Below are 25740 nucleotides of genomic sequence, written 5' to 3' on the forward strand. Positions count from 1 at the left end.
AATCTAAGTAATGTAGGAGTCAACAATTAGAGGGAAAGACAAAACTGAATAGAAGGTTTAAAAATAAACAGAAGAGCAGTAGGCAATTCAATTAAATATTGAATGCATCTTTAAAAAGAAAACTCTTAAGTTTGCTCTTAAACTTTTCCAAGTTCTTTTCCTCTCTTAAGTAAAGTGGGAGTGAATTCCAAGTCTGAGGCACCATAATAGTAAAGATAAATTGCCGTCGAGTATTGATAATTTTAAGAGAGGGATTGACCAATAAATGTTGGTCATTTGATCTCAATAATCTAGAAGAATTATATGGTATCAATGCTTTATAAATAAAAGCTGGAGTTTTAAATAAGAGAGATTTGAATGTAAGCAAACATAATTTATATAGAATACGATGAGACACTGGAAGCCAATGAGCTTTTTGAAGTAAAGGAGTCACATGATCAAACTTCTTTGCTTTCATAATAAGTTTAATGGAAGGATTCTGGATTATCTGCAACCGCCTAATTTCCTTTTGAGCCACTCCCTTAAATAACGCATTGCAATAATCAATTTTTGAGATAATCATTGAATGAATTAGTATATTCAATGATTTTGGACATAAAAATTTGGATATTGTTTGTAAGTTTAAATGTTATTTCCGATTACACTTGTAAGTTGTAAAAATGAATAAAGAATTTAAAAAAAAGAAAGTTATAACCATTAAGAACGGGTTTTGCTTTAACAAGTTGTATTACTAGTGAATATGATAATGAATAAAAAATAAAATTAAAAAAAAAAGCAAACAAGTCCAATACAACCAAACAGTAACCAAAAACATAGCAAATACTGCACGTATTCCAACTCACAAGTTGGGAAAAGAGTAAAAGGAACAAGAACAATAAGACCATCCAATCATTTTGGGGGTGAACCCCCCCTAGCCGTAAACCAGCCAGTGCCCAACAAGACTGAAGGCACACAGAACAGTCAAGACATGCAAAAAGCAACACTGTCTGTCAGTTTACTTCCCCTGTTTACCCATGAATATGGAATCCCCCACAGCCGAACAAGATGAAAACCCCGCCTCCTCCCCACACACACCCCATCCGCCCCCCCACAGCGACGAGAGAAAGAAAAGAAAAAAGAAGAAAAAAAATGATGAGCAAAGCAGCTTCACAGAGGAGCAGCACTAACAGCAGTGACCTGTTCCCAAAGAGACCTATACAGCCGACTATGCCCCTCAATCCGCCCCTCCAAACCCCGCAACTCCCAAAGGGCCACTTCCCAAAGTGACCGCTTCCAGCCCATCAACTCCAGGGGTTCTGCATCTATCCACTTTCAGAGTACACCCCGTTAAGCTACTAGAAGGGTAACATAGACAAAATGCCACTGGGCGACAGTGAAACCCTTATCCAAAAAATCCACCTCATGACCAGTACCAAAATACAGTAAGAGCACTGGACTGGCACCCCCAGGATTTGAACAAGGAAATCCAAAATCCCTTTCCAATAAATGACCAAGATCAGACATTCAATGATCATGTGCAATAGCGTCCCATATGCGCGTGCACATTTCGTGCAATCTGCAGAGTCCCATAAGCCAGCCTGCAACCCCCTGAGCCAGGTAAAATAGGTACGATGAAGCAGTTTAAACTGAAGTTCCTGCAACTGTGCATTGCGTACCCCAGCGGTAACGTTAGAGAAGCAGGCACGGAGTTCCCCCGAGGTAATTTCCTCCCCCAACTCCCTAGACCACTTAGAAGCCAGCCGAGGCAGCTGGGTATCCTCCCTCTCTGCCCTCGCAGTATGGTACCAAAAAGATAGAGTTGAGAGCAGAGGGGAGGGACAGGAAGATCTGATCCACCCACAAAAAGGAGCCACCCCCACAGGTGACGGCGGAGGTTAGCCAGGTAAAAATGCCTCAACTGGAGATATGCAAAAAAGGGCATGCGAGGCAAGACCCAGGCAGTGCGGAGAGTGTTGAAGGAGGAGAAAACAAAAGGGTCGGAGCCCACCGAAGATACATGACCCATACAAAGGCAAGAACCAAACCGTGCCTCAAAACCCCCCGGTGACCCCACACCCGGGGGGAAGTCAGGGCTGTGGCTAAATGTAAGGATGGTAGCGCCCCCACAATGTAAGGTTGTAGGGGTTATGTGAGGCGAGTTCAATACCTTCACAGAAGATTCACCAGGAGTAGAATCAAATGAGAAGCACAGCCAGAGGTGATGACATAAAGAATATATTATAGAAATAGGCTTACAGAAAAGCAATCTTCATAAGCATTACAATTAAACATTACAATTGAGGAGACAGCAAAGCAGTTTCCCTGCCTTACAGAGTCCAGAGAGAAGCGTGAAGTTCCAGGGAGGGGCAGAGAGAGAGAGAGAGAGAGAAAGGGAGATGGGGGTGATGGTCTAAGCTTCGGGTTCCAGAGATAGAGCAAGAGGAAGAAGAGAGCAGGAGAAAGGGGTGTTGTAGAAAGGAGCCTTTTATAGCTTGGAATCTTATTCTAAATATAGAAACTATTGTATTTCCCAGTATCTTTCTTTTTAGAATTTGCAAACTGTTTGAACCATTGTTTAGTTTAATTGATAAGGAAGGTGTGATACTTATAGGCATGGTAGATGGGATTAGTCTCTGGCTTCTGTGTCCCATTCAAGCAGCCTATCTTCTTGGTAAACAATCCAGTCTGGCTGGATGCTTAGTGTATGTGAATTCTGTGCAGGAGCCTTTAGGGTCTATCTGCATCAACATTCCAGAGTCAGATTGATATAATTTCCCATAGGCCTTTGCTGACATTGGTTAGGCTAACCGAAAATGCTGATTGCTAGCAATGCTAGGGTGACATCTCCCATACTTTTTTTTATTTTTAATTTTATTCTTTGAAATGAAGGCAAGCTTGCGGTACCCTTCGCAGATGCCTCTCTTACCTCCAACATTATCAGCACATCCCCTTTGTCCTGCAGAATCTCCAAGCTATGAAGATAAACAGTTCCCATTATGAGTTCAAACCTCTATCTTAGGTTGTACAGTTATCTGGGTGGGGAAACCCAAGATGCTATATCTTACCTGTCGTTGAGCAAATGAACAGTGCATAAGGGATGCAGGAAGCTTTCTCAGGAGGTTCAGGCATTAAGTTACCAAGAGTATGCAAGTATGGGATATGAGATCATATATTATGTCTGACCCTGGTATGCAATGCAATAGGCCATGCCAAATTAACCAAATTAGAACCAAATTAGCCAAATTAGCAAGTGTCAGAGAAGATACTGGAAAGTCATGAATAACTGTCTTAAAAGCTAGAAGGAACTTCGTGGGATATGCGTTGTAAAGAAATGTACATGTGTTTCATTTTACAGCAAAGGAAAATCATAACAATACATAACAAAATTTGTATAATAATTAAGAAAATGATAGGATGAATTAAAACACAAAATACGTGATTTGCAGTGGGTGAATACCCAAAGAAGTTCCCAAACTGAGACATGAGTGTCTCGTAGCAAGTTTTCAACAGTTTTGCAATCTGTCCATTTTCAAAAGTGACAGTATGATTCACTTCTTTGGAGGTTTTCTTAAGTTGTTCAATAGAGGCAAGGAGTTCTATAAAATTCAGCAGCTTGTGAAATGTCTCATTCCCCATACCAAGAGGTAGTGGATGCACAGCATATGAAATAAATTCTGGAATGTCCATAGAATCATTAGTTATCAGAGGTGTGGAGTAGGTTGTCCCATTAATGGTGACGGAAGACAGATGTGAATGACTACACCAGGTATTGTTCAGTAAATAGGTTGAACTGTACAGTAAAGCATTCATAGGAAGGTGGCTGTCATGAATCCGGGGATCCAACGAATAGGAAACATTTTGTACAGCATGTGTGAGGAAGTAGAGAAGTAGGAGATCTTTGCAGTCAGGATGCAGGAAGATGAATTAGACCCGCAGGAACTGACAGTCTCTTTAAACTGGTGGTGTTCACCCTTGGGATGAAATGATGTCTGTGCATACAGGGAGGGATACACCGGCTTGAAAAGAGTCCAGATATCATTCAGCAGCTGTACTCCAGTGTGATCCAAATAAGAGATAAAAAAAGAGAGAGAAACGATGTTGCCTGTACTGAATGTAGAGAGAGAGAGAGACCAGGTTGCCTGTACTGAATGTGGCAACATTTTAATGCATTTACTTGGTAGAGGTATGGCAAGAGAGAAACAATATTCAGGTACTTAAGGTTCTTAATCAGACATTCCAAAAATATATGTTTTTATGTGCTGCATATAGTTATTATGGCACTTCAGAGAGACCATAATTCTGTACTAAATGTATATATAAAAAAATTATGTCAGAAATGTATACTGAATCTAGTGAGGAGCATAGAATAAACACGGTATAAAAAGTGAACCCTTTACTTAAAAATATAACCCCTAACTAAGCTACATTTAGGATATGAAACAATAGGTAAAAAGAACATTGCTCAATTGGGCTAGTTTAAAAAAAAATGGGGAAAAGAGCTCTAGAAATGGCCAATGTTATGTATCCTGGGGTACCCCCTAAACTAAAACAAATAGACAAAACACAGACCACATGGCACAGACAAAACATGGCACAGACCAAACATAAAACACAAAGTTTTAGGCGTGAAACTATTCTTCCGTCTGTCAAGTGTTCAGGGCTGAATTTAACTCTGCAAATAAACACATTGTTATAGAAAAACAAAACAAAGATGAACACATGAGTAGTACAAATAATGCATATCATAACCATCTCATATTCAGAAAAGGCATAAAGCTAATGTCTCTTGGGAGCATCTTTATCTCTGCAGTGATAAAGAGGATCTTTGGAAAACATGAAAAATATCTCTGTGCCAAAACTGGTCTGGGATGGCTATGTGTATATCTGAACTGCTGCTAAGGAAAAGAAAAAAAAACATTTTAAATTAGCAGCATCCTCAAGGTCACTTAGTGCAAACTTCATCCATATTCCATTCAAGCCGACCCTGACCACATGTCTGTCACCTGGGTCCCACTGCACTCTGAGGAGTGGGCACTGCGGTGCAGAAGTCAGGTGCAGGCTAGATGTGTCTTCTTTTGTCTGCACTGTCGTGTCCTGGCATTCAGAGGCAAGGGGCAGATTCCAAAAATCATTAGTCATGTCTAAGACAGAGAAAAATGCACATTTAGGGTTAAATTTCACAGTAATTTCAATGTAAGAGGCTGCCACTGGTACCATAGACTTTGAAATCTTAGTTAGGGCCCGAGAGTCTATAGTGAGCCTAACGGAGCCCTCTGGTTTAGCATCTGACCAAGCTGGAGAGCCACATACTGAAGAGATAGGTCCACTCAGACCCCTCTCCTCTATCTTAGACACTAGTTCTGTTGCTGGAGGAAGTACTAGATGCTGGGTTTGTGGTTGAGTATCTTTGGCCTCAAACATCTTGTGCCCAAACTGAAACATCTTCAGCCTCTGAGTGAGTTACACTACGATCATGCTGCTGCACTGGCAGGCAACACTGTGTGGCTAACTGCACAGGAATAACCTCATGAACCAAAGTTTTAGAAGCATTTGGAATTCCTGTACTCAATGCAAGACCAGCCACCTCAACTATTTCTTTGCCTGTATTCTCACTCATGCTGGCAGTAGTTTCTACAATGTCTTTCATTTGTTCCTTTTGTGGGATAGACACACACTTTGATGCTGTGTTCTTTATACCCTGAATCTCACAAATTTCTATATTTTTCTAATCTCCAGTAGGAGGCACTCTATCTTTAAAACTGATTCTGGCCCCTGTATTAATCAAAGTTAATTTATCCTGACCCTCTATGGTAGTATTAACATTGGGGCGGCCGCTAGTGTCCAGTATCAAAGGTGCCACATACCTCAAGCTGAATTCTGAGTCTGACTTCTTTCCCTTATCCTGCATCTCCAGAAGTGAATCCACAGGTAAGTAATAGGAGTCCGGCATGGCTGTGAAGGTTTGAGTCACCTTGGTATTCGGATACAGAGAGTCAGGACAGCCCTATGCACTAACACTGGTTTTCCTGGCTGTTAAATCACTTTTACTCTGTCCAATTCTAACTTCATTGTATGTCTATCCTGTTCCCATTTAATTGCCTTGCTTCAAAACCTTAGCAGGCTCTTCACCAATTTACCTATCTGAGCACCTTGAAATTGCTGGCCCTTCTCGTACTCGAAATAAATGCCTGTTTTCCTTTCCCTCCCAGAAGGGTTGCCTCTACAAGAAATTCCTCGACAGATCCCCAGCATTCCAAGCGGGCAAATGGAACAAATGCCTCTCAACTCTCATCTCCAATTCTCCCCCTACCAAACATTCAGGAAGTTAATCAAAACCTACCTTTTTGACAAATTCCTCTGATCTATCCACCCTCTTCCTCGCCTCCTCCTCTGACCTCGACTCATCCCAGACTCTTCACCGCCGTATGTAACACTGCTATTTGTAACACCGCTGTCTGTAACTTACAGCAAATGTAACTACTCAGTATATGTCAACCTAGCTGAAAAAAACAACTTCACCGTAAATTTATCGTCTAAAATGTAAATGTAACATTACTGAAAATGTATCGTCTAAAATGTAAATGTAACATTACTGAAATTGTAACTTCGCTGTAAATGTACAGTCTCTTCATTTGTTAACCGCATAGAACTTCCATGGTAATGCGGTATACAAGAATAAAGTTATTATTATTATTATTATTATTATTAATTTTCTCTTTTTCTAATTTTTCCTTTTGGTCTCTGAGTTCATGGAAAGGAATGTAAGTGGAGGACTTTCTGTAACTACCTCTGCCATGCCCTCTATTTCCTATGTGTGGTGTTTTATTGTATTGGGGTGCTCCTTCAGCACGCTACCTCCTAACTTCCGATACTGAAATAATTTGAGCTGGCTGGGTCTTCCACATAGACATCAACCTCACTTGATAAGGGATTGATTGTAGAATGGCCACAAACAAATGTCACTGTTATAGGAATTATCAATCAAGGCTTCCATATAATGATAGCAGGTATAATTAATCCACCAACGTATATGCTTGCTGTTACATTAAATCATTATCTAATTAAAAAATGACAATAGCAGCAGCATTTTTCATCTTTTACTTATCCATTTAATGCAGTGTCTCTAGCATGCCCCAACAGGATCCGTTTCGCCCATACGGGCTTTTTCAAGGGTTCAAAAAGGAGCGCTGCATAATACAAAGAATTACAGCATATTTTATTAATCCCAAAATAACTGTGTTTCCATTTTCCAAACTTATTTGAACATCAACTAAATTAATTCTAACGGTATTCCAGATATTATACATAATAAAGTTAAAATTGTTTACTTTGTTTAAAAATATATAATCATTATTCAAAATAAATACCTCATAGTGTACAACTATCTAGAGCTATGGAGTGAAATCGTTTATTCTAAAATTAACGCATAGATTATATATACATTATAATTGCTACTTAAAAATTCAAATATTCAAATTGTTAACCAGCTAGTATATATCCATAAATGAATTCATATAAATGATTAGATACTTATAATTTTAAGATCTCATAACATTAATAGTCAGTTAATTAATCAGTTTAATAAACTTTAAAATAAATTATCAAGTGCTAGTGAGTGGTGATCTCCGTTATTAAATATTCCTTATCTTACTCCTTATATTTATCTCCGTTATTAAATATTCCTTATCATTCTATCTGTAGTAGCCTAAAATGAGGCTAAGTATCAGGTGATTCATATACTTAATTAAACTTCTAAACACCAAAATCAATCTTAATTAAAAATCAATAAGTTAATCCACACAATTAAATTGTTATTTCTAACCATACAAAACTACAGTCCCCGCAAACCATCTGATCCCATCCGTACAAGTCTCAGTTATGATTTTATATTGAACATATTTTATTAAAGTATAAAAAGAAACAATATTCTGTACAATTGTCATTTTATAACTGTAAATATACAGAGCAAGGACCAACAAAACCCCGGCCTTCCTTCCCCATATATCCCCTCTACTATCAAGAAAACTGAACAAGCCAAATTATTAAAGAATGCTACACAGAAATATCATGCTAACAGAATACTGCAGTCACACATGATAGGAATAGTGTTAGAGGAGTGCAACTGTTATTTCTAACCATACAAAACTACCTAAAAACACTTCATATAAAAAACCTGTTCCGATCATAATATCCATTTGGAAATATTTAACCCTATATTGAAACTTATACCACTCATTGTGCTAATATTAACAATGAACTATGAATTCTCTATCATTAAATCACATTGCATTTTCTTAGATTAAATCTAATAAGCTCCCTAAATATTCTACAGCATATCTAATGATTTATATATTAAATTAAACTTACTTAAACTTCCCGGTTTAAAATTTAATAAAAAACCATGGAAAACTCATCGATTCAATTTAATCATTAATGAGAGCCGTTGGGAACAAATCTCAGTACTCCTGTTATCAAACGGCTCACATAAACAGAACTAGAAGTTTTCCCACAGATTCAGGTTGAAAGTTTAAACTTATATTATAGAAAATAATCTCGTTCAGCAAACCAACCTTATTTCAGCGTCCTTTCAGCTTAGGGGCTAGAGCTGCTAAGAACATAAGCAATGCCTCCGCTGGGTCAGACATGAGGTCCATCGTGCCTAGCAGTCCGCTCACGCGGCGGTCCAACAGGTCCAGGACCTATGCAGTAATCCTCTATCTATACCCCTCTATCCCCTTTTCCAGCAGGAAATTGTCCAATCCTTTCTTAAACCCCAGTACCGTACTCTGCCCTATTACGTCTTCTGGAAGCGCATTCCAGGTGTCCACCACATGTTGGGTAAAGAAGAACTTCCTAACATTTGTTTTGAATCTGTCCCCTTTCAACTTTTCCGAGTGCCCTCTTGTTCTTTTATTTTGCAAAAGTTTAAAGAATCTGTCCCTCTCTACTCTCTCTATGCCCTTCATGATCTTGTAAGTCTCTATCATATCCCCTCTAAGTCTCCTCTTCTCCAGGGAAAAGAGACCCAGCTTCTCCAATCTCTCAGCATATGAAAGGTTTTCCATACCTTTTATCAGATGTGTCGCTCTCCTCTGAATCCTCTCGAGTAACGCCATATCCTTCTTAAGGTACGGCGACCAATATTGGACTCAGTACTCCAGATGCGGGCGCACCATCGCCCGATACAACGGCAGGATAACTTCTTTCGTTCTGGTTGTAATACCCTTCTTGATTATACCTAGCATTCTATTTGCTTTCTTAGCGGCCGCTGCGCACTGTGCCGTCGGCTTCATTGTCATGTCCACCATTACCCCCAAGTCCCTTTCTTGGGTACTCTCGTTCAATAATATCCCTCCCATCATATAGTTGTACCTCAAGTTTCTGATTCCCACATGAAATACTTTACATTTCTCAACGTTGAACTTCATCTGCCATCTCATCGCCCATTCCCCTAGTTTGTTCAAGTCCCTTTGCAATTCTTCGCAGTCCTCTTTAGTCTGAGCTCCATTAAATAGTTTGGTGTCGTCCGCAAATTTTATTATCTCACATTTCGTCCCTGTTTCTAGACCATTTATGAAGATATTAAATAGCAGTGGCCCCAGCACTGAGCCCTGCGGGACATCACTCATGACCCTCCTCCAGTCCGAGTAGTGGCCCTTCACTCCTACCCTCCAACCAGTTTCTGATCCATCTATGTACGTCTCCTTCCACCCCATGGTTCTTCAGTTTCCAGAGTAGACATTCATGGGGCACCTTGTCAAAAGCTTTTTGGAAATCTAGATATATGATGTGGCTTGTGCACTTTCTAGCCTCTTTTATACCTATTAAAGCTGATGCCGTGCATCAGGATTGTTGGACGTGCTATGCGTGATCAGCGTGTTAAATGAGCTCTGCGTGTCTACTACGTTGTATGGCATTGTTTGTAAATATTCACGCAGGCGTATTAGAAAGATTATGTGCATGAATCCCCAAAACAAACTGCTAGGGTTTTATTAAATTTAATTCTTATGTCTAATCTTCAATATTTCGGGGCAACAAAAGCCTCCGCTCTTTGTTTTCATATTAATCTAATAGAAAACAGAGTGCCCATCACTCATGTTATTATGCGCTGAATTAAAAGTTAGCTACTTCGAAGTTTTCTTTCAATACAATAAAGCCTTTTTCAGCATAAATCAATATCTGTAAACTGAATAACAAATCAGGTTCATAAACTTTTCCCTGACTTAAATAAAATGTAATATTATTATATATATGGTTTCCAATCAATATCTACATTTAGTCCATTTGATTCTATTGAATTTAACTTGAAAATCCATTTAGTTTCTTTCTGGAGCAACTTGTTTCTTCTATTTTCTCCTCTTTTGTCTTTTGTTACTTGGTCCACCGCTAAACATCTCAGATCTTCAAACTTATGTTGATGTTAAATACAATGTTCCACTATAGGTTCAGAAATTTTGGAGCATTTGATATTAGATTTATGTTCTGACATCCTAATTTTAAAGGCTCTAGTCGTCATGCCGACATATATCATGTTGCAAGGGCAAATAACCAGATATATTACAAAAGTAGATTTACAATTTAAAAGATGATTAATTTTGTAATCTTTATTATATTTTGGATTCCTAAAGGATTTTGTTTGCAGGCATATCTCACAAATATTGCATGTAAGGCATTTAAAGAAACCTTGTGGTGAAATTTCTTTTTTCTTGCTACAAAGATTTTCACCACTTTTTAAAATTTCTTTTAAATTTTTTTCTCTTGAGAAGGCTATTCTTAAATTTAGATCTTTCATTACTGGGTGTACGGTAATAATATCCCAATATTTATGTAATGTAGTGGTTATTAGATTACTTAATCCATTATATCTAGTAACACAAGTCATTGTATCATCATTTTCTTTATCTTTTGTTTTGTTCAATAATAGCCAATCTCTATTGCAATATTTGGCTCTTTTGAATGCTTTTTTAATTATGCTTCTAGGATATCCTCTATCTAACAATTTTTTCTCCAAGATTTTTCCTTGTTTTTTAAAATTTCTCATCAGAGCAATTTCTTTACAATCTGAGAAATTGTGAGTATGGAAGGCTATTTTTTTTTAATTACCAGGATGATTACTGTCATACAATAAGAACGTGTTCCTATCCATTTCCTTAGTGTACACATCAGTTTTAAGACCATCTTTTACTTATGAAATCTCCAAATTCAGAAAATTTAATTTTGTGGCTGAATATGTCATAGTGAATTTCAAATTTTCATCGCAGGAGTTAAGCCAATTGGAGAAACTTATTAATAGGTTTTCTGGACCTTGCCATAACATAATAATGTCATCTATAAATCTTCGCCAAAAGCTGGCTGGGTCTTCCACACAGACCCAATCCTGAGCAGTAAAGTGTCAAAAGGGGTAGCTTTAGGGTCCTCCGAAAACAACAGAAGGTGTTTAGTAATCTCGGGGGATAATAATTCTAATAGAAATTCTTCATGTTCTCTCTGACCATAATCTGCAGAATTGGACCAATGTTCATATTCTTTAAGTACCGCATGTATTACCCACACTTTATATGCAAACTGCTCTAGTGTATCGGTTGGCAGGGGTAAAGTACTTGCAGGGAGGTGCAGCGAAATAGTTGTTCGATGCCCATCTTTACAAATTGGTATCAATGAACAAGAGATTCAAATTTATAATAATGTGGACCCAGGGCAAGGTGCATAAGCTTATCAAAATCTGCATTGTTCCTTTTTTATTTCCCTAGACCCCAGTGAATCAGTATATCAGTAGCCCATTTGCACCATTCATTTATGTTAAAAGGCATAGGGCCCACTTTCTCCACTATTCTTTCAATGTCACTGTCTTTTATATGTCCCTGTAGCACTACTATTACTGGTGCTGTGTCACTTATAGGGGCAGTATTGGTATTGCTCTGGCATGGTAATGAATTTTCCTCACTTTCGTTTGTCTGTTCTTCTTCCTGTTCTACTTCTGTAGCTAGTTTACCTTTTCGCTGGCCTGCTACAAAAACTGTGTTCTGTTTCTCTATAAACTGACTACAGGGATTATAAAAAACCATGGAAAACTCATCGATTCAATTTAATCATTAATGAGAGCCGTTGGGAAGGTGGCACTAGTGCAGAAGGCAAAATCTGTGAGGAGACAGCATTAACTTGACCCTGAGAGGCACATTTTGACTTTAAATACTTTAATTCTGCCTTAGCCTCTTCTAATTGTTCATTTACAGTTAAAAAGGAATTTGTAGCTTGAACAATTTGGGTTCGTAGCATTGATATATTAATTTGGGCCTCATCTAATCTTTCATTTATTTGTTTTCTTTCTAAACTCCTGAGCGGCTACTTAAGAAACTGTGGAACCACGGGGTGGGAGGGGATGTACATAGATGGGTTAAACACTGGTTGGCAGGCAGAAAGCAGAGGGTTGCGGTGAAGGGCCACTACTCGGGCTGGAGAAAGGTAACGAGAGGTGTCCCGCAGGGGTCTCTGCTCGGGCCGCTGCTGTTCAATGTGTTTATAAATGACCTGGAAGAGGGGATCAAGTGCGAGGTTATAAAGTTTGCAGATGACACTAAACTCTGTAGCAGGGTTAAAACTATAGGAGAATGTGAAGAACTGCAAAGAGACCTGACAACATTGGAGGAGTGGGCGAATAAATGGCAGACGAACTTCAATATAGAGAAGTGCAAGGTCATGCATATAGGGGAAAAAGAACCCGACGTTCAGCTACAAAATGAGGAACCTTGTCATGAGGAACCTTGTCAAAGGCTTTTTGGAAGTCGAGATATATGATGTCAATGGGGTCCCCTTTGTCTATCTGGCTGTTTATCCCTTCAAAGAAGTGTAGTAAGTTTGTTTGGCATGGTCTTCCTTTGCAGAAGCCATGTTGGCTCACTTTCATTAGCCCATTTCTTTCTATATGCTCACAGATACTGTCTTTTATCATTGCTTCTATCATCTTGCCTGGCACTGAAGTCAAACTTACCGGTCTGTAGTTTCCTGGATCTCCTCTCGATCCCTTTTTGAAGATAGGTGTGACATTTGCTATTTTCCAATCCTCCGGGATCACCCCTGTTGCCAAGGACAGGTTGCAAATTCTTTGGAGTATTTCTGCTATTTCGGTTTTCAGTTCCTTTAGTACCCTTGGGTGGATCCCGTCCGGGCCCGGGGACTTGTCGGTTTTTAATCTGTCTATCTGCCCCATCTGTCTTCAACTTGCCAGTATTAAGGAGGAGCTCTGCAAACTTAAACAGGAATTGAATACAATTAAAGCAGCTTCCATCACTCCACAAAATCATACCAACTTACCACCTCTACCTCAAAGAATAAAACATCCCAGGAATAAATGGGTCACAGTAGGCTCAGGAAGACTGCGACATGTAACACAGAAACATCCACCTTCACTAATATTACCTCTACAGAATTCCTTCGCTCCACTAGTGTACTGTGATACTCAGGAAAACAGAAGGGAGGTGGGACTGGAACCAATGAAGGTAACTCAAGAGAACAAGCGCACCCTAAGTACAAATAAAAAAGCCAAAAACAGAAAACTATTACTGTTGGGGGATTCCATCATCAGAGGCATTAACCTTGGAACACAGGGCGAGGAGACCAAAATAGTGAAATGTCTTCCAGGATCCTCAGCTACCAGGAGTTCCAGGCAAATACTGACTATAATTAAGGAAGAAACTAAGGATTTTAACACTGATGTTGTTATCCATCTGGGAACAAATGACCTGGCCAACAACTCCGCACTTGCAGCACAGAAAGCTTTTCGGGAGCTTGGTGAGGGCATGAAACCTTTTGTAAAGACTTTAGCTTTTTCTGAAATACTGCCTGCATATGGAAAGGGAGAGCAAAGAGTGAAAAACACAGAGGACTTTAATAGATGGCTCAGAGCCTGGTGTCATCAAGAAGGCTTCAGGTACATAGGAGGATGGGGAAATACATGGAAGGACAAGAAGCTATATTGCACTGATGGGCTACATATTACTACAGCAGGAAAAAGAAACCTTGCAGAGAAATTTAGACAATATTTTTCTAGGCATTTAAACTAGAAGGTGGGGGTGGTGTATGTACGAAGGACAATTATAGAGACCACCCCTGACAAAAGAAAAGATGTGATAGTAGTAAAGGCTGCAACATAAGCAATATCAGCAACTCATTTCTTAGTATTGCAACGGAAAGTGAAACGACACAAAAATCCATACAAAAAAGGAGATTATCGCTGAAAAATAGCTGGAAAGCGATGACCACAAATGCTCGCAGTCTAAGCAACAAAGTTCATGATCTGCAAGCCCTGATGTTAGAGGCAGATCTAGATATTGTTGCTATCACAGAGACATGGTTCAGTGAATCACATGGATGGGATGCAAACATACCGGGATATAATCTTTTTAGGAAGGACAGAGATGGTCATAAAGGTGGAGGAGTAGCTCTCTATGTAAAGATCAATATCCAAGCGACCGAAATGCAAGGGACCTGGGGAGAGGAAGAAGCGATATGGATTGCTCTGAAAAGAGAAGATGGAACTTCTATCTACGTGGGTGTAGTCTACAGACCTCCGACTCAATCGCAGCAAATTGATAAGGATCTGATTGTGGATATCCAAAAGTTTGGAAGGAAAGAGGAGGTTCTGCTGTTGGGAGATTTCAACCTGCCGGATGCGGACTTGAAAGTTCCATCTGCGGAATCGGAAAGAAATAGGGAGATTGTGGATGCCTTTCAAGACAAATGGTGATGGAACCCTCAAGGGAAAAAGCGATATTGGATCTGGTCCTCACAAATGGAGAGAGTATCTCTAATGTTCGAGTGGGTGCTCACCTGGGAAGTAGTGATCATCAAACGGTTTGGTATGATATAACGGCTAAAGTGGAGAGCGGCCGCACGATACTTAAAGTCCTAGATTTCAAACGTACAGACTTTAATGCAATGGGAAAGTACCTGAAGAAAGAGCTGTTAGGATGGGAGGACATAAGAGAAGTGGAAAGACAGTGGTCTAAGCTGAAAGGAACGATAAAAATGGCTACGGACCTTTATGTGAAGAAAATCAATAAAAACAAGAGAAAAAGGAAGCCGATATGGTTCTCCAACCTAGTGGCTGAAAAAATAAAGGCGAAAGAGTTGGCGTTCATGAAATATAAAAAAACCCAAGAAGAGGAGAACAGAAAGGACTACAGGGTGAAACTGAAAGAAACCAAGAGAGAGATACGTTTGGCGAAGGCACAGGCGGAAGAACAAATGGCTAAAAATGTAAAAAAGGGAGATAAAAATTTGTTCAGATATATTAGTGAAAGGAGAAAAATAAAAAATGGAATTGCTAGGCTAAAAGATGCTGGGAACAAATATGTGGAGAGTGATGAGGAGAAAGCAAATGTGCTAAACAAATACTTCTGTTCTGTGTTCACAGAAGAAAATCCTGTAGAAGGACCGAGATTGTCTGGCAAAGTTACACGAGAAAATGGAGTAGATTCTGCGCCGTTCACGGAGGAGGGTGTTTATGAGCAACTTGAAAAACTGAAGGTGGACAAAGCGATGGGACCAGACGGGATCCATCCCAAGATACTAAGGGAGCTCAGAGAGGTTCTGGCGAGTCCTATTAAAGATTTGTTCAACAAATCTCTGGAGACGGGAGTGATTCCTGGGGATTGGAGGAGAGCGGATGTGGTCCCTATTCATAAAAGTGGTCACAGGGATGAAGCAGGAAACTACAGGCCGGTGAGCCTCACTTCAGTTGTTGGAAAAAATAATGGAAGTGTTGCTGAAAGAAAGGATAGTGTACTTCCTTGAATCTAATGGGTTACAGGATCCGAGGCAACATGGCTTTACAAAAGGTAAATTGTGCCAAACGAACCTGATTGAATTTTTTGATTGGGTGACCAGAGAGCTGGATCGAAGACATATGCTAGATGTAATTTACTTGGATTTCAGCAAAGCCTTTGATACAGTTCCTCATAGGAGGCTGTTGAACAAACTTGAAGGACTGAAGTTAGGACCCAAAGTGGTGAACTGGGTCAGAAACTGGCTGTCGGACAGACGCCAGAGGGTGGTGGTTAATGGAAATCGCTCAAAGGAAGGAAAGGTGACTAGTGGAGTCCCTCAGGGTTCAGTGCTGGGGCCAATCCTGTTCAATATGTATGTGAGTGATATTGCTGAAGGGTTAGAAGAAAAGTGTGCCTTTTTGCAGATGATACCAAGATTTGTAACAGAGTAGACACCGAAGAGGGAGTGGAAAATATGAAAAAGGATCTGCAAAAGTTAGAGGAATGGTCTGATGCCTGGCAACTAAAATTAAATGCAAAGAAATGCAGAGTAATGCATTTGGGAATTAATAATAGGAAGGAACCGTATATGCTGGGAGGAGAGAAGCTGATATGCACAGACGGGGAGAGGGACCTTGGGGTGATAGTGTCCGAAGATCTAAAGGCGAAAAAACAGTGTGACAAGGCAGTGGCTGCTGCCAGAAGGATGCTAGGCTGTATAAAGAGAGGCGTAGTCAGTAGAAGGAAGAAGGTGTTGATGCCCCTGTACAGGTCATTGGTGAGGCCCCACTTGGAGTATTGTGTTCAGTTTTGGAGACCGTATCTGGCGAAAGACGTAAGAAGACTTGAGGCGGTCCAGAGGAGGGCGACGAAAATGATAGGAGGCTTGCGCCAGAAGACGTATGAGGAGATACTGGAAGCCCTGAATATGTATACCCTAGAGGAAAGGAGAGACAGGGGAGATATGATTCAGACATTCAAATACTTGAAGGGTATTAACGTAGAACAAAATCTTTTCCAGAGAAAGGAAAATGATAAAACCAGAGGACATAATTTGAGGTTGAGGGGTGGTAGATTCAGGGGCAATGTTAGGAAATTCTACTTTACGGAGAGGGTAGTGGATGCCTGGAATGCGCTCCTGAGAGAGGTGGTGGAGAGTAAAACTGTGACTGAGTTCAAAGAAGCGTGGGATGAACACAGAAATTTAGAATCAGAAAATAATATTAAATATTGAACTAGGCCAGTTAATGGGCAGACTTGCACGGTCTGTGTCGGTGTATGGCCGTTTGGTGAAGGATGGGCATGGGAGGGCTTCAATGCCTGGGAGGGTGTAGATGGGCTGGAGTAAGTCTTAACAGAGATTTTGGCAGTTGGAACCCAAGCACAGTACCGGGTAAAGCTTTGGATTCTTGCCCAGAAATAGCTAAGAAGAAAAATTTAAAAAAAATAAAAATAAAAATAAAATAAAATTTAAATTGAATCAGGTTGGGCAGACTGGATGGACCATTTGGGTCTTTATCTGCCGTCATCTACTATGTTACTATGTTACATCTTCGAGGCTTACTTCTAATGTCGAAAGCCCTTCCTCTGGGTCCCCGTTAAAGATTTCCTCGGATTCCGGTATATTGGATGTTTCCTCACTTGTGAAGACTGATGAGAAGAACATGTTTAATCTGTCAGCCACCTCCTTTTCCCCCTTTATCGCTCCTTTTATGTCTCCATCATCTAACGATCCCACTGCTTCCCTCGCCGGTTGCTTCCCTTTAACATATCTAAAGAAAGATTTGAAGTTACGTGTTTCCTTGGCCAGTCTCTCTTTGTATTCTCTTTTTGCTTTCTTGACCACTCGGTGACATTCTTTTTGATGTTCCCTGTGCTTCTTCCTGTTTTCCTCTGTTTTGTCCTTTTTCCACCTCCGGAACGATAGTTTCTTGTCCTGTATCACTGCCCTCACTGCATTGTTTATCCACACCGGGTCTTTTGTTCGATTCTTTTTGCACCCTTTTCTAAATCTGGAGACGTACAGGTTCTGTGCTTCCTGTATCGTGTCCTTGAACAGGGACCAAGCTTGCTCCACGGTCTTTGCTTTTCCCAAGCCTTTCCTGAGTTTCTTTCTTACCATTACTCTCATAGCGTCGTAGTTCCCCTTCTTGAAGTTGAGCGTTTTTGCTGTGGTTCTCTTTCCTTTTGATGTTCCTACTTCTAGTTTGTACTGGATCATGTTATGATCACTGTTTCCTAGTGGTCCTATTACATCCACCTCCTTTGCAGGTCCCCCCAGCCCATTGAGTAGTAGGTCTAGAGTCGCATTTCATCTCGTTGGTTCTTTGATGAGCTATTCCATGAAGCAGTCCCGCATAGCCTCTAGGAATTCCATTTCCCTTGCGTTATTTGAGTTTCCGATATTCCAGTTTATCCCAGGGTAAAATCCCCCATTACCATGACACTTCCGTTCTTGCATTCCCGCCTTAGTTCCGCTTCCAGCTCTTTGTCTTTTGCTTCTGCTTGTCCAGGTGGACGATAGTACAGTCCCAGTTTGACGTCAGGTCCATTTCTTCCTGGTAATTTAACCCATAATGATTCTAATCCGTCTGTCTCTGGTGCCGTATCCATTTTGGTTGAGTGAATGGTGTCCTTTATAAATAGTGCTATTCCTCCACCCTTCTTTTGTACCCTGGTAGCACTATGTCCCATTTGTTTTCCTCGTTCCACCATGTTTCCGTGATTCTGATGACGTCCAGGGCCTCTTTTATGGCCATGATTTCTAGTTCTCCCATTTTGTTCTTCAGGCTCCTTGTATTTGCGTACAAGCAATTTAGGTCCTGGTTTTCTCCTTTCTCTGTTGTTTGTCCCTGCGATTTGTTCCCCTTGTCGTCCCCTGTTTGAGCTGCCAGACCCCGAGTTTTGTTCATTTCTTCCTTCTTCCTTGGCGCATCTTTTTTTGCCTCAATTTGTTTCCTCAATTCCACCTGTCCCTCTAGTTCTTTCTGCTTCCCCTTGCCTTTGTTTGCCAATTTCTCTTGTTCCTCAGGCTCCAGTTGTTTGCCTATTGTTTCTACCTAGTATTTTTTCCTGCTGAGTATCTTCTTTGGATACTTTCACCCGAACCGTCAACGTCCGATCGACTGTCGGCTTTCCCCTTTTTCTTAGTTTAAAGCCTGTTCTATTCCTCTCTTGCCATTATTTGCAAGAAGTCTTGTTCCAGCCGTTCTCAGGTGAAGTCTGTCCCTCCTGAAGAGCTTGTTCTTCCCCCAAAATGTTGTCCAATTTCTCACGAATTAGAATCCCTCTTCTTCGCACCATCTCTGCAGCCATGCGTTAATTGCTTGTAGTTCCATCTGCCTCTTCATGTCTGCCCTCGGTACTGGCAGGATCTCTGAAAACGCTATCTTCTGTGTCCTCAGCTTCAGTTTCCTTCCCAGGATCTTGAACTGTTCAGTTAGCGCAGTCCTGCTGTAGTTGCTTCTGTTGACATCATTTGTCCCAATGTGGATTATCACTGCCGTCTCTTCTGTCCCCGCTCCTTCGAGGATCCTCTCAATTCTGTCGGTGATGTCCTTCGTTCTTGCTCCTAGGAGACAGGTCACTAGTCGGTCTTCTCTCCCTCCTGCTACATGACTGTCCACTTCTCTCAGGATTGAGTCTCCTACTATGATTGCAGAACTCCCCTTCTTCAACTTCCTCACTGGTCACAAGTCCATGTCCACGGTGTGGTTCTTTTCTTTCCCTTCAAGGTTCCGTTGACACCTTGCCTCCTCTTCTTGCACAATTTTTCCACAAGCTCCTTCATTCACGGTGTCTGCTGGTTCATGTCTTCTATTTCGCGTGGGCGTAGCTTCCTCGTTCCAGTGCTGCCTCAGATCTTGTTCCTCCACACTCCTGTAGGCCTCCTCGATGAACCTCTCGAGCTCCCTTACTTGTTCCTCGATGTGGCTCTCTCTTGTGGGGTCTTCAGCTGCGCTGAAGGGGGCTTCCAAAAAGTACAGTCCTTCCAGCTCCTAAATCCTGCACTGCAGTCGACTGACTTCTTTCTTCAGGCTGTCCAGTTCCTGACACCGACCGCATATGTACGCCTGCCTCCCCGAGGGGAGGTAGTCGTACATATGACACCCCGTGCAGTACACTGGGAAGCTCCTCTGGGTTCCTGCTGCTTCCATCTCCGCTTCTCTTCGATTTGATTCACTAGGTGCCTTTTGCTTGTATGTGCTTGTGATATCTCGCTCTTATGCTTGGCTCGGTCTTGCCTACTTGTCTGTCGCTTTCTTTTTGCCTGTGAGTAAGTGTTGTCCTCTGGTGGGCCTACCTCTGTCCTGTCCCTGGAGCCTGCCTCTCTTTGTCCTGTGTGTGTGTTCCCTGCCTTTCGCTTTCCTTGTTGTGAGTGAGTGTTGTCCTCTCTCGGGTCTACTACTCTCTCATCCCCGGAGCCTAGGGCCTCCTTCCTTCTTTACCTTGTGTGAGTGCTCTCCTTGCTCGTGTTCCCTCTTGTTCCTTACCTTCCTGTGCTTCGCTGTGCTCTGAGTTCTTGGCTGTATTCACTCGGCCCTTCTTAAGGCTCCTTCGCTAAGGCGAGCGCCTTTGCCGCTCGCCTTCACCGCGCGCCGTTGGCCCGCCTCCTGTTATGGAGGAGCCTGGACGCTGGCTGCTGATGCGGTGGGGGTGGGCGGAGTTACTCTCGCCGCTGCCCCGATTTTCCTGCTCCTGCTCCTTCTCTTCGCCAGCTTTGGGCTGCTGTTCTCTGCCTCCCTAGTGCCTCTCCTGCTCTCCTCTGCCTCTCGGCTTCATCCTCTTGGCTCCCTGATCCTTACTGCTGCCTCGAGCAGCTGCTGTGCCGTTGGCCCGCCTCCTGTTATGTTATCCTGACAAATTATTCTTAAATAGTAGAGATAATTTAAAGGGGTAAATCAGACAAACCCTACCCCCACCTAAACCCAAAGATCAAAACAGTGGGAGAGCAGTCCCGGCCACAGTCCCAAAGATTAAAATAGTGTAGAGACTAACACCCCACCAAATATTACAAAAGTATAATAGTACCTCTATTTGACCCCAAATATTTAAATAAGCACCACTAGTATCCTCTAACCAATAATATATGGCCAAGCCCAACCCCCTGACTCTCCCATCTCCATCCCCAAACCTGCTTATTTTACTGCTTAATTGTCTAACATTAGTATTGCAAGACTGGAGCTAAGAGGTCTGAGGCAGCCATTTTGATTGAGGAAGGTACTGCGGCAGGAGCTCAGGAAGATCATTTCTGTTCTATCCCTCCCCCCACTAAATAATTACAGAAATTTCTAAATTAAACAGACAATGTATGTGAATATATATGTTCAATGCCGCTACCTATAGCAGAACTGAGTATTCATAATTAGTTCTGCTATCAGTATAGAGCCATTGCAGAAATAAATGTGCTGACAACATTGAATATTGGCCTTATAGATTTTATAAACATATTTTGCTGCAGTGTAACAGTGCAGTGTTTATTTAAACCCCCCAAATCTTTGGTCTCTATGTATGCATACTGTTCCATGGAATGTTGTAAGGCTTATCAGGTATACTTGTCTATATCCTTATGCCACAACAGAGGACATAGCCAGAACTTGATTGGGGGAATGGGGAGGCCTTGGGGGCCAATTTTGTATTAGTTATCTTCCTGGCCACCATTACTGCAGCCACCACCACTACTCTTCTCCTATCCTCCCTCCCAGGCCAAATCATGCCTTTACTGGCAGAGCTGCTCAAACCCCTTCAGCTGAAGAGATTCTTTGCCAGAGACCCTGCCCATATTGCCAAAACAGCAAGGAGGCTGACAGGGTGTTCCTGTTTCTGATTCTGGAATGCTGCACATGCTCAGTTTAAAGCAGCACAGAAGTGCACCAGAGGCTAGAAAACCTGACTTCTAGCTCAAGTCAGAATCAACTCATGATTGCTTGTAAATGTCTGATTCTTATTTCTCATGCTTAGGTATTCTTATAAATCTAATAATTTGTTTTATTATTTCAGGGAGAAATGGGTTTCCCAGGATATCCAGGACCAAAGGTAAGAAGATAATTTTACAGCATAGATTTAAGTGTGTAATACACCCGACAGGGCAATTTTCAAAACCAGTTACACCAGAGCTTCCCAAACTGTGGATCAGAACCCTAAATGGGGTCACAAAACCTGCCTTTGTGGGGTCACAATCTAGGTGGGCTCTCAATAGTTGTATTATTATTCTGTACCTTCAAAGAGTCACACAATTTTATTGGGCCACCATAATTAGGGTTACCAGATGTCCGGGAAAACCCGGACATGTCCCCTTTTTAGAGAACTGTCCAGATGGGCTTTCCAAAACCTAGCAGTTTGTCTGGGTTTTGGAAAGTCTCGACAACCTCCGGCCGCATCTGGAGGGCCTCTGATCTTGTGCAGATGGTGTCACACACATCTGTGCATGCTCAAGGCCCTCCAGACATAGCCCAGAGGTCGGAAAAGAAGGGGTCAGGGGGTTAGGCTAGGGGGTGGAACTAGGTTCCACTGGTTCCACCCCCTAGCGGGGGCAGGGGCTGGGGGGCAGAATGGGACATTTTCCTTTCTCAAAATATGGTAACTCTAACCATAATAGAGTCACAGCCATAAAAAGATTGGGAAACCCCCAAGTTACATCATTTACACCTGTTACACCATTTACCCCTGTAAATTATCTAAAAATTATCCTCCGTCCCAAGGGTAGATGTACACACATTATGAAACAGTGTGCATGCATTCATTGCCAATGTGTCAAGATTTCCATTTTCAAATTTCAAAAACCACATACACTATTGACCCCCTAATCAGTAGAGTAGTAAGGGGGCAGACCACTCCGGGTGCCATCTTGGTGGGGGCACCCTCACTTCTTCTCCCCTCTGCCACTCCCGCTCCTTCTTTCCATGTGTGCACACCTTCCCTTCCCACCCCCATACCTCTAGCTATTCGCCAGTGTGAACAATAGTTTCAACCTGCTGCTCGCTCTGGCCAAGGGGATTTATTCACTTTCATGGACTGCAAAGCCCCCCTCGCCTCAAGCACAGTAAGTGGGCGGTCCAACCGTCCCACATCATCCTCCGCTATTCGCGGAAGCGACGGTGAAGCCAGTTAGCAATCTCATTCCTGGTGAGTCCCCTCCACTTCCGGAGTGTAGAGGTGGGAGTAATATTCCACAAAGCGAGCTCTAATATCATCTTCCCTACTCAAAATCTCTCCCGAAGCCGCCCGAATAGAGAGAATATTATTGCGCATTTGACGGACCTTAAGCCGAAGCGCAACCAACCTACTAGCCTTATTGGAGAACACAAAGTATTTCTACTGTAGAAGTTGCAAGTTAAAGCTCAAGCGTTCCAACTCCAAAGCCTGGAGGTCACTCCTGGCCTGCTGCAGCCGTTTCCCCACCTCCACATTCCAGGGTTGATGCTTATGCATCCCCTCCAGTCTCCCGATCCGATGCAACAGCTCATTGACTGCCTTCCAACGCCGTTTCTATCTGGAAGAGGCCAAAGCAATCAAACGACCCCTCAGGGTAACCTTCAGCTCCTCCCGTACTGCCTCCGATGAGGCACCACACTCCACATTGAAATCTAGATGTTCTCGAAGCCATTCTTCAATTTGAGCCACCACCCTAGGGTCATCCAAAAGACTATCATTAAAGCACCAATATTTTTGTCCCGAACCCCCACCAGTACCTGCAAACTAAACCCAGATAGGCACATGATCAGACCAAGTAACCTGTTCAATGCCCGCCGTATCCACCTGCTGAAGCAGGCCACGTTCCACAAAAATATAATCAACTCTGGAATAAGATGCATGCGTCTGTGAAAAATGGGTATAGTCCCGTACCAGCGGGTGCAGCCAACGCCATCCATCTTCGACGTTTAACGAAACAAGTGTCTCTCGCAGCAACTTACAATCCCACCGCCCATAGCTCCTGGCTCTCCCTGAATTATCCAGATGAGGAGTCACAGCAAGATTAAAGTCCCCGCCAAAAATCAAAGACCCCCCTCTTAAACTGCAAAATCCAGGGCACCAGTTCCCGAAAAAAGGCCCCCTGACCCTCATTAGATGCATAGATGTTAAGCAGAGAGTACAAGCATCCTTCAATCAAAGCCTCTACCATGATGTACCTACCCTGTGAATCCCGTACCACCCTGCGGACTTCACAACGCACCCCTCTACTGAACAAAATCCCCACCCCACCCTTGAGGCCCAAATGGACTGGGGGAACCTAGAGTCCCGGACCAAGGTTTCATGGGATTGTAGGAGGTGAGTTTCCTGGACAAAACAGACTGAAGCCCGCAGCCTAATCAGCTCCCAAAAGAAAGCCCTCCGTTTATAAGGAGAGTTGAGACCCCTGATATTATAAGACATCAATTTAAGCCCCACCATAAGAAAAAGAAAGACAAGTAGCAAGATACTTCCACAACCATGATCTGTCCCCTCCTCCCAACCTACCCCCTCCCCATCCCCTTCCCACCCCTCTCCATCCCAGAGCAGCACCCCCTTCCACCTCCCCTCTCTCAAAGTGAGATCCACTAGACCTCTCACCATCAGACAAGGAAGTTCAAAAGGTCTGTTTCTAGGCATTTTTGACTTGGATGAATTTTGGGCTGAAAATGGGGTATAAAGATAGACAACTTAGTGGTCTAGAAGATCAGACGGCTGGACGTACAGTTAGCCGATTTTCAGGAAAAAAAATATGTTGGATGTATTTTTCGAAAATGGACCTTTTCCATGTCCAACTTTTGGGGACTAGCAACATAGGCCCAAAACGGACTTAGACGTATCTTTTGATTATGCCCCTCCACGTGTTTTACCGGGTAACTGCAATGGATTATGCATGCGGACAAGACTGGAGGAGCAAGGCTTTAGGAGCCAAATTTCTAGAATACTTTAAGTTGTGTGCCCAAGTGCAAATATTTAGGCACTAACATTAACTCTTGCTTTATACATGGTGTAAGTGTTGGTGCATAAATGTTGACAAATGCCTTAGTAAAATACTCGTACTATCTTAGCACACAGATTTTGGATGCCCAAGTTTTAGCACCTTTTATATAATTGCCCCTAAATGGATGCATACCCTGCACATTTTCTGAAAATTATCATCTTTCACATGGGTAGAAGTATACTCACTTTGAAACACCATACATACATTTATCTCAAATATATCAAGACATTCCTGGGGGTAGGGTTAGGATATGAAATATTAACACTTGTGAAGTGTATTAAACAAGAAGATAATAATATTGTGCTGGTACATGCAAGAAAGAGGGGTAAGGAACAATAAAAATGAGGAGTAGAGGAGATAGAATCAATAAGAGAAGAGCTAGTAAGAAAATAGTCTATGTGAGAGTAGGTGGAATGAGGTGCAGAAAAGAATGTATATTGATCCACATCTGGGTGATGCAATCTCCAAGGGTCACTAAGGTGTAATTTTGAAATGATATCATGAAGAGTATACCATGACCGTGTCTTTTTGTAAGTGGCATGAGACTTTCTATCTTTGTGAACATCTAGAATAAGATTAAAATCTCCCCCTATAATGACAGGAGTGGACGGGTCCTGAAGGATATGAGCAGCTAGATTAGTAAAAAAGTCAGGTTGGTCAATATTAGGAGCATAGATATTAATGATGCGAATAGTGTGGTAAGAAATAGTGAGCTGAGTACTAATCCAGCGACCATTCATGTCATGAGAGCTATGATCAATGGAGATAGAAGGATTTTGTCATATAAGTGTGAGGACTCCATTTTTTCCATTAACTGCAGAGGAGAAAAGAGGAGTAGAATAAGCTTTCATGGTAAATTTAGCAGAATCAGAGTCAGGTAAATGCGTTTCCTGTAGGAAAATAATATCAGAATTAGCATCATGTAAATAAGAGATAATTTTACGTTTTTTGACAATATTATTGAGACCTTTGACATTAAGTGAGGTTATCATTAAAGGAATACTAGGGTGTAGATGAGATTACAAACACATGATGTTATACTGCAGC

General features: G+C 41.8%; 1 protein-coding gene across 7 annotated transcripts in view; it reads left to right on the plus strand.

Annotated features, from left to right (window-relative positions):
• COL6A3 (collagen type VI alpha 3 chain) overlaps nt 1–25740 on the plus strand; it is a 1265605-nt gene that overhangs the window by 685818 nt on the left and 554047 nt on the right. For all 7 annotated transcript variants that reach the window (XM_033946673.1, XM_033946674.1, XM_033946675.1 and 4 more), the window contains one exon: nt 21744–21779. In XM_033946673.1, the coding sequence (XP_033802564.1) occupies nt 21744–21779 (36 nt within the window). The remainder of the gene's footprint in view (nt 1–21743; nt 21780–25740) is intronic.

Source organism: Geotrypetes seraphini, chromosome 5 (assembly GCF_902459505.1).
Source record: "Geotrypetes seraphini chromosome 5, aGeoSer1.1, whole genome shotgun sequence".
Classification (NCBI taxonomy): domain Eukaryota; kingdom Metazoa; phylum Chordata; class Amphibia; order Gymnophiona; family Dermophiidae; genus Geotrypetes; species Geotrypetes seraphini.